We start from the raw sequence: 10,000 nt of genomic DNA, 5'->3' as shown, positions 1-10,000 counted from the left end.
AGAAAAAAAGTAGAACATTCCAGCAGTGAAAGACAAGAGGAGTGCTATTCCATTCCTTCCCGAAGAAGGAGACTTTTCACAGAAATCTTTTGTTGGCTTCATCTTATTGGCTGGGACAGTTGAGTCAAGCTGTCCATCACAGGCAAGCAGCCAATAGGATGCATCAGCTGTACCTGCAGATGACGTAATTGGCTGAACAAAGTGGGTAATTGCCTGTCATATTCCTTCCTGGGGAAAAAAATAATGAACGGGGAACAGGAGTTCCTCATTATTACCCCCATCTACTCTTCATTCATACATTTGAATAGTCCTCACATGACATTTTGTTGTTTGTTTCTTGCTCGACGGCAACTCCTTTTTGTTTATGGAGATTGAAAGAGGAGCCTTTAAATCCGAAAATCTCCACTTGGGCAATACATGACTTGTGAGCGCACTGCTCGGCCACTGACACCTTTGTCTGGGCCCAGGACAAATTCAACTGAAATCCCCCCCCCCACCCCCCCAATACATACAATGCAATGAGAACCCAAATCTGGGCCCTCTCTGGCCCTGGGCTCGGGACAACTGTCCCCTCTGTCGTCGTCCCCTTGTTGGCTTCCCTGGTGCACTGTATGTAGGCTATATGGAGAACAAAAACAATACCACTTTATGATGAGGACTGTAGCCTAGCCTTGAATGTTTAATACTCCTTGAGGCATTCAGATACACTGCGACTTCATCCCAAATGGTTACTTGTTCTCTATGTAGCTCGTGCACTAAGCTGGGCAGCCTACACAAACAATACAACTGGATTCCTACAGTATGTACTGTATTGTGTACTATGTAGTGTGTACTATGTAGTACGGACTATGTATGCTGAGAGAATGGTTTTCAGGCACGGCCTTTGATTGTAGCCTGCTGCACTGTGGAGCAAAAGTGGATTATCAGTGGATCACTTACATGGAAGTGGACACCAACCGGAAACAATTGGACTGAAAAACAGGACACGAGTGTTGAATGGATATCGAACAAAAGACACTGAAAAGAAGAAGAAGAAGAAGAAGAAGAAGAAGAAGAAAAAAAGATGGATGGAATGGATGGATGGATGGATGGAATGTTGTATGCAGGGCTTTGGTCGGGCCCCAGGACAAAAAGTAATCTGAAAAGGCCCCCCATCCAATACATGCAATGTAATGAGGACCCAATTCTGTGCCCCTTCTCCCTGGGCCCCGGAAAACGAACCCATTTGCACCGCCCACACCCTCCCACCCCCCTTTTTGTGCAGGACAATTTCTTGTAGCATCATGGCACACATGCTTCCCTTCCTGTGGCAATGGCCATTTTTGACCTGCAGGGGGCACACTTTAACCACACAAGCCACCACCAGATCAGGTTCAGCAATAACTATGTACCAGCAGACATATGCACGCATACACACAGAGACACATACAGTACAGACATATGTTCTCTCTCTCTCTTTCTGTCTCTCCCTCTGTCTCTCTTTCTGTCTCTCTCTCTCTCCCTCTCCTTCTCTCTCTCTCTCTCTCTCTCTCTCTCTCACACACACACACACACACACACACACACACACACACACACACACACACACACACACACACACACACACACCACTTGTACACACCGGCGTGTGTTCTACTCTGAAGTTCTTTCTAAAGCCTTTGGGAACTAGTAAAAGAGGGCACAATTAAGAATGTCTTTTCTTCCCCTTACTTGACTGACTCAACGCAGGTTAAGGCCCTTTCTCAATGCCCAGTGTTCTTGCCTGTCTAGGACGTGAAATGCCCAGTGATTGGATACTCTTTGCTGAACTCCACGGAGTATCCAATCACCAGGCGTTTCACATCCTAGCAAGGCTAGAACACTTAACATTGTGATTGGGCCTAAGTCCCCATTACTCATGGTCCCACCAGAAGAACATTTCCCCCCAGTCCCCCAGTCCCACCAGAAGAATAGTTCCCCCCAGTCCCTCGACCCCACCAGAAGAATACTAGTCCTCCCCTTCAGTCCTACACAAGGATTTGAGTTCCTCCAATAATGTCTTGTCTAGACACAATGACGTAATGAAATGGGGGATAAGCATTTTGGTTCTCCAATAGGAACCGTTTATGATGAACAGTTCCCCCTTTTTGGTTCCTCCTGGTGAGAACAGTTCCCTCTTCTTTACTTTCCCCCTGGTTTGAACAGTTGATGATGAAAAGTTCCCCCTTCTTTGGTTCCCCCTGGTGGGAACAGTTTAGGGTGAACAGTTCCCCTTGTTTTCGTTCCTCTGGTAGCAACCTACAGGCCTATTTAATAATTCCAGTACTAATCATCACTCTGTATGTCTATGGTACCTTTTCTTTGTCCCTAAAGGATAGCTTCCTTTTTGCTTATTGCACAAAGTTGTACATATATGTATCTGTGTGTGCGTATGTGTGGGAGTGGGTGAGTGAGCGAGTGAGCGAGCGAGAGTCTTCTAACGTTCTATCTTTGTTCTGAGAGTTACAAAGTTGCAAATTGTTCCAACGTCAGCCAGGTAAATACTGTATAAGCTTTTGTGTTTATGTGTGTGTACAGTATATATGTGGCTTTTTCTATTGAGCAAAATGTACTTTTGAATGGCAAATAATAAGAATAAGAAAAAAACTGGAGCTAACTGAATTGATTTCTTTTGTATGTATGTAAGTCTTAAACATGGCAAGACTGCTAACAGTTAACAAATGTGGAGTTGCTTCACATTCTTGGATGCAAAAAAGGATTAAAAACAAAAAAACACTGTGTTCCTCGCTTTTGCCAATTTGGATGCACACCCAAAAAGATGGAATTGAATGCCCCCCTCCACAATCCCCAATTAAATAAACACACAAACAAATGAATAAACAATCCCCAAAACAGGATGCTTAGCTACTTGGAGTCCTCACTGGCAAATTTAGGCCCAACTCCGAAGAGGGTTCCACATTTCTTATGGCAATACATGTTTTTTTTCCCTCTTAATTAAAGCAAATGGCTGTTTCCTGTGAGCATTACATTTGGCACTTACTGACTGACTGGCATACTGTGCCTTCAGTGGCTGATTCCAGAATCAGAATGAGAACCTGTTCCACGATCAGGTGTGAGTATGATTCTAGAATGTTACAATTCTAGAATGTTATAATTAAGGTTTATAACCTAGCTGTAGGTTTAAATATTAATGCAACGGTAGAGTAACTCCTCCCTTTAACCTTGTAAATACAAATGTTTAATCTCTTGTCTTCTCGTCCAATGACGCATGGGCTACCAGCCTACCAGCCAATCAGGGAGAGGCATGGTCGTCCCTGACAACTGTGTACCCCCACCCCCCATCCCCAACTCCTCTTGGTGTGTGGAGTCAATGAACTGACATATGTAAAGAAGAATGTGTAAAAACAAGTGAAGAATAATAATGAGAAAAAAGAAACAGAACAAGTTTAAGCGACATGTATGTAATGTTTTCACCAGCATTTTGTACCGCAATCGGCTGAAAAGTTGAAGGAAAATAAGTGTGTTTAAATCTCTTAACATTTTGCCTTGCCTTGGTTTAGACGGATTTATTATTATTATTATTACAGTGATATGTGTGTTTCAGTTGCTGTTATTATGCATAGAGATGAGGCTCTTTGGCAGAGGTGTCAAATCATCTCCTTCCACTAAACATTTCTCCATTTTGCAGTTCCAGAAATGAGTACGAGGGAAAAGTAAAACCATGCTAATGCACCAAGTGAGATTTTTTTTTTAAAATAATTAAAAAGTGTCTTTGAGATACGTTGTCAATGCAGTTGGGTTCACTAACCAGCTTGAGATCTACCTAAGGATCAAACTAATTCAGTCCTGCATTGGTCTTGCTTTGCATCCACATTGTGTGCAATAAATAAATCAATCAATAATCAATGTTCATCTCAATTCACTTTGACCATGCCAGTTTTAGTAACTAAAGCAGGAAATGCTTGTGACTGAAGATGTTTTGTTTGTTTTATTGTTTTTGTTTGTTTTTTGTATGAGAAAAAAATAAGAAAATAACTGAAATGATGTGTCAAGGGCAACTTGTTGACATTGGGGGTGGAGTCGGACAGAATTGTCTTGATTATTTTGTTTAGGTTTTGTTTGCTTTTCTAATAATAAAAAAATCTGAAATCATGTTATAAGGCAACCTATTGAGCAAAGCTACATGCAAAGATTATTCCGCTTCCAAACAGAACGTTGTCAGTATTCAGTTTCCAACACGTTTCGGAATATTCCATTTACTTGTGTGCATATTAAGGGTTCTGCATAATTTCCGAAAACATGGGCACATTCTGAAAGAGTTGACATGACTAATTGGGTGCTTTCTAATATCCAGACTCCTGTCCTCCCTTGCTCCCTTACATGGTTGTGGCCTCAAGATGATGTCACTGATGACAGAAGTGTATTTCAATATCTTGCAAAAGCGCAATTCTATTGTCATTTTCTCATTTGCATTCGGCATAATGAATGAAGGATAGTCCCCCAAAAACTTGTTGTGGCTTGGCTGACTGCGGATGAACGTAAATGTTTTCTCCCCGGAGGTGGGGTGTCAGCAAAACGCAAGGCCACAAGCACACACAGGCGCTCACATATTGGAAAGCAGTCATGCTCAAACCCAATACTGCCACCATTTTGTTTAAAGTCGTAATATTCCTCGTACGTAACGGCACTCAAAGACATTGGCTATAAGGTTGGACAGAGAGTGGTCATCTTGTATTTGCACCTTTGTGTCTGTAATAATACGTCTGACGGTCAGTGTGTGAATCTGTGTGTCTGTCGGTGTGTTCAGTTGTATGTTTTTGTAATGAATAAAAGCTTTTTTGGAGAATAAATCTGGACATTCCATTGAAACATTAAAAAAGAAATATATATTTCTTATGAAGAAAGACTGGGCTACTTCTCAGTGACTAGACCCAGGGATGACCGGAGCACACAACATACTATTTGAGTTTTTTTTATTTTTTGATGCACATAGTGACTGACGTTTCGATGCACCTGTGTCTTCTTCAGAGTCAAGAGTCAATATATTTCTTATATTTCAACAGGACATTCAACCAATTCCAACAAGAAAACCAATTTTGGAGTGATATTATGAGTATACTAGTAAGTAACTAGACAAACTGAATTAATTAATATTTGTGTCTGGCAATGTGGTAAGATTTTCTTAGTACAGTAAGATCATTCAAACTCCACCCACCCAATGCAAAGGAGTGAGATCAAGTTTGGTCTCCTAAGGAGGCGTTGTCCCCTCCCCCTTCATCAACAGTAGCTTGGCGACGCCATCCTACAGTATGTACTCCACCCAAAGGTGGCTGCGCACCTAGTCTGGCGAAAGCCTCCTAGCTCGATTCGCTCACTGTTTAGCCAATCAGCAAACATTTGAGAGTGGTAATGCAGAACTCACCCGCGAAGTCTGTTACTAATTGGCTAAGGTAACACTATTCACACTTTTGTTTTGTGATTTGTATGCTTTTGCAACACTTTATCGTAACAGTCATGCTAATAAAGCACAATTTGAATTTAATTTGAATTCGGAACTCTAATGAATTTAAACGGCAGAGTAAGATCAGACCATCTCCCACCCTCCACGGAGACGGATTCCTCTTAGCTTTTGCCAGACTGTTTGACGGAGTCAACAGTCGGCTTTCGCCCAGGCTACATCAACAGCGCCAAGGGAACATTGATTCTCAACCTAAAGTCTCCAAAGGTCTGCTAACTGACTTAAGCTAGATTTATGCTTCGGACGTATAGAATCTGCGTCCGTCCGTTTTCTGTCTATGCGAGTCCACGCCCCCCTCTCAGAGGCTCTGCGCCCGTCGTCGAGCGCCTCGAAAAAATTCTAACTATCCGTCGGACGGACGCGGAGTACGCAGACAAAAAGGCGCTATGATTGGTTGTCTCGCTACTTCCTTGTTCTGTTCTTGTGGCAGCGCAATGCCAGTAGTTTGCGAGAGCAGAGCTGTATTCTGTTAAAAACTTTATTAATGCCTTGTGTGTAAATGTGTGTAAATACACGAAGCTACAAGCTAAGTAACAAACAATGCATCAGTTGAGCACTCCTGGCACAATGCCTGCGGTTTTACTACCGTTCCTCCACCGAATGTAAACACACATCGGCAGAATCAACTGTCTTTACATGCTTGCATTTTCTGCTCGTGAAAACAGACTGGGTATGTCAAATAATGATACCAGTGCATTGCCTTTGCAATTTGTGTGAAAATACCTAGCTAACCGGGATAGAAAGCAACATTGCTTAATAATGACCGCAGTGCTTTCAATGTAGTGAAAGTAGCCTAATCGCGCAATTTCAAATGTGGCTCGCGACGAGACCTCGGACCTCGCAGAACTCGCAGATGCATGAATACAATGTTGGTTCGTGGCCACTCCCATGCGAGTTTTGACGAGCGCAGTTGCAGAAGTCTAATCTGACCTTAAGCCTACTTTACAGCAAACACTCGAAAATTCTGACCCTAAGGGTTAGCTTGTTATTTGTGCCAAACGCTACGACTTCTTACCAGGTACCAACATAGGGTGACCAGACGTCCCGGTTTAACCGGGACAATCCCGGTTTGGAGTTGTGTGTCCCAGGTCCTGAGCAAACCCTCTAGGGACACAAATAAGTCCCGGTTTTGGCCACCTTCTACATTAAGCCATGTCTATCAGGGTAAATATATCGAAAAGATTACATGTTTACCTGCCACAATTAATGGCAGCCAGCGCTTGTATAGAAAGTCTGAAGGAGCGATTTGTCATTCCTCCCTCTAAAATTGATTAGAATGCAGGAAATGACATCTAAATTTTTTTTAAAAATCCTGGGGGAGGACCCCCAGACCCGTCCGCCAAATATTGTCCTTCAGTCACGCACGAAGTGTCCCGGTTTCAGACTACAAAAATCTGGTCACCCTATACCAACAACATGTCAAGGCCTGATAGGCCGACATTCTTCTTTCATTTTGAGTGAGCACACATACAGTGTCTATGTACAGAAGTAAAAAAGGAAGCCTCACAGTCGGAAGGGTTGGGGGGGGGGTAGTGCTGTTTGAGCGCGCACATGTGTGTGTGTGTGTGTATGTGTGTGTGTGTGTGTGTGTGTGTGTGTGTGTGTGTGTGTGTGTGTATGTGTGTGTGTGTGTGTGTGTGCGTGTTAATGAAATACACACCAGGAATCGGGGAGAGGGATATCATATGATATTTGGAACATTGGTCTCTCACACTGCGTGTGTGTGTGTGTGTGTGTGTGTGTGTGTGTGTGTGTGTGTGTGTGTGTGTGTGTGTGTGTGTGTGTGTGTGGTGTGTGGTGTGTGTGTGTGAGAGAGAGAGAGAGAGAGAGAGAGAGAGAGAGAGAGAGAGAGAGAGAGAGAGAGAGAGAGAGAGAGTGTTTATGTTTAAGAGAGAAAACAAGAGATTGCGAGGGAATATTTGTGCTTGACATCCAATGAGAGAGGTGGCATTTTTAAATCACTGCTTGTGTGTGTGTGTGTGTGTGTGTGTGTGTGTGTGTGTGTGTGTGTGTGTGTGTGTGTGTGTGTGTGTGTGTGTGTGTGTGTGTGTGTGTGTGTGTGTGTGTGTGTGTGTGTATGCACGCACGGGGCATGTATGTGTGTGTGTGAGAGAGAGCGAGAGCGAGAGCGAGAGGGGCAATGTGGGCTGCCAAAACGCTGACAGCCGATCTCGCCATGGTAACTGTCGGCGACCAGTCCGCACTCTGCTGTGAGTGAAACAACACGAACGACACAGCTGCGACTTTTAAACTTCCAGAACCGCCGCCACCAAGAACCCCTCTACCACACTCTACAAACTCCTGGATCAGTACCAGAAGGACAGGACTGCTAGGCTTTTGTGTGTGTGTATGTGTGTATGTGAGAGGGTAGGTGTGTGTGAACTTTTTTTTAACAACAAGAATCGTCAACGCGACCAACACTGGATCAAGACCAGAGACTGCTAGAAAAGAACCCGCCAGAACCACTAGGCTTTGTGTGTGTGTGTGACTGCTAGTGTGTGTGTGTCTGTTGTGTGTGTGTGTGTGTGTGTGAGAGAGAGTGTGTGTGTTTGAGGGAGGTAGCTGTTTGTTTGGGCCGGAGCCGAACCAGTGTGGGCTGGATTGGATTGTGCCTAGTCATGCCTGCAACCGGGTCAGCCGAGTAAGTTTCCATCGTGGCCTGTTGCAATGCGTGTGTCTCTGTGTGTGTGTGTGTGTGTGTGTGTGTGTGTGTGTGTGTGTGTGTGTGTGTGTGTGTGTGTGTGTGTGTGTGTGTGTGTGTGTGTGTGTGTGTTGTGTGTGTGTGTGTGCGTGCGTGTCCGTGTGTGTGTGCATGGCATGCTTCTGACTTTCATCCAAAAATGTGTTGTGCATTTACCAAATGCTGTGTACATATGCATGCATGTTGTTGTTGTTGTTGTTGTTGTTGTGTGTGCGTGCGTGTGTGTGCGTGGGTGCGTGCATGCATGTTGTTGTTGTTGCTGTTGTTATTGTTGTTGTTGTTGTGCATGCGTGCGTGCATCTATGCGAGTGTGTGTGTGTGAGACAGACACACCCCTGAGAGGTAAATAGGAATGATGCCATCACACTTGCTAACTGCCTCTCCACTATAGCACCTCCATGTCAGTTTCCCCCTCAGCTCCAAAACAATCTATTCTCTAATTCAACAGACATGCCGATTTTATCAGTCTTTCACCCAGGATATGCCTGCTGCAGGATAGAAAAGAACGCACAAGAAAAAAAGAAGAAATATCTGCACACTACAAAAGCTCCCTTGTCGTGATTTAACAAGTGAAAAATTGGCACAATCTTCCGACCTGTCAGGTCTTCGTCAGGTCAGTTGTGAGCACAAACATCATGACGATATTGAACAGACAAGTGTAATTAACGTGCCACCACCGACATTGTCTGGAAATAGCTGCATCAATTTTGACAGTATATAACAGACAAACGTGTTTCATTCAGCCGTGATTGCGTCAACAATGAAATAAATCACAATGATTTACAGTTAACCTATCACTGACATCGATTACATGGATCATTGAATTCCGAATGAACTCAATTTAATTCAGCATAAAACTTAATTTTGCTTTGAAAACATCATGTATACACTTCCCAATTTAGAATGAAATGAACGTGCTTGACGGAACTATTTAATTCTGAATTAAGGAATTACTGTAAAACATGATGTAAACAAGGCCACTGAAATGCACATAGCGACTCCTGCCGCAGCCAAACACCACAGATGACTGCTGTGCTGACTACCTCTGATTACCTCCAACTGAATCAGATGTTCCATCTCGACAAAATCAGGGTTACGATTTTGTCTGTCTGTCCATCTGTATCTGTCTGTGTCTGTCTGTCTGCCTGTCTGTCCACATTTCCTCTCTTCTTGTACAGTACTCTCCCTGTTTGCTGGAAGATCTTTCTGTCTGTCTGTCTGTCTGTCTGTCTGCCTGCCTGCATGCCTGCCCATCTGTCTGTCTGTCTGCAAGGCTGCCTGCCTGCCTGCCTGTCTGTCTGTCTGTCTGTCTGTCTGTATGCCAGCCTGCCTGCCTGCCTGTCTGTCTGTCTGTCTGTCTGTCTGTCTGCCAGCCTGCCCGCCTGCCTGTCTGTCTGTTTGTCTGTCATCAGGCTCAATTTGTGTCAGTAAATAGAAAACTTGAAAACTCAAGAGGATATGAAGTAGGCCAGCAGAGTTCACAGGCATGTGTGCCCGTCTGTGTGTGTGTGTGTGTGCACGCGCCCGTCCGTGTGTGTGTGTGTGTGTGTGTGTGTGTGCGCGCACGTCCGTGTGTGTGTGTGTGTGTGTGTGTGTGTGTCTGTGTGTATGTGTGTGTGTGTGTGTTTGTGTGTGTGTGTGTGTGTGTGTGTGTGTGTGTGTGTGTGTGTGTGTGTGTGTGTGTGTGTGTGTGTGTGTGTGTGTGTGTGTGTGTGTGTGTGTGTGTGTGTGTGTGCAAGGCAGATACAGAGACAGAGAGAGAGATCGACAGAGAAAAAGAGAGTCAGAAATGTTCACAGAGA

The 10,000-nt window shown here is 44.1% G+C and overlaps 1 protein-coding gene across 1 annotated transcript in view; it reads left to right on the top strand.

Moving 5' to 3' along the window:
* Positions 1-7,655: 7,655 nt before the first annotated feature.
* The window catches only part of zgc:136908 (Transitional endoplasmic reticulum ATPase), a 31,126-nt gene continuing 28,781 nt past the window's right edge, over positions 7,656-10,000 (top strand). The window contains exon 1 of the mRNA XM_063204448.1: positions 7,656-8,138. Within this exon, the coding sequence (XP_063060518.1) occupies positions 8,116-8,138 (23 nt within the window). The 5' untranslated portion in view covers positions 7,656-8,115. The remainder of the gene's footprint in view (positions 8,139-10,000) is intronic.

This window comes from Engraulis encrasicolus, chromosome 1 (genome assembly GCF_034702125.1).
Source record: "Engraulis encrasicolus isolate BLACKSEA-1 chromosome 1, IST_EnEncr_1.0, whole genome shotgun sequence".
NCBI lineage: Eukaryota > Metazoa > Chordata > Actinopteri > Clupeiformes > Engraulidae > Engraulis > Engraulis encrasicolus.
Note: the sequence above shows the minus strand (reverse complement) of the source record. Positions and strands in the feature narration are given on the sequence as shown.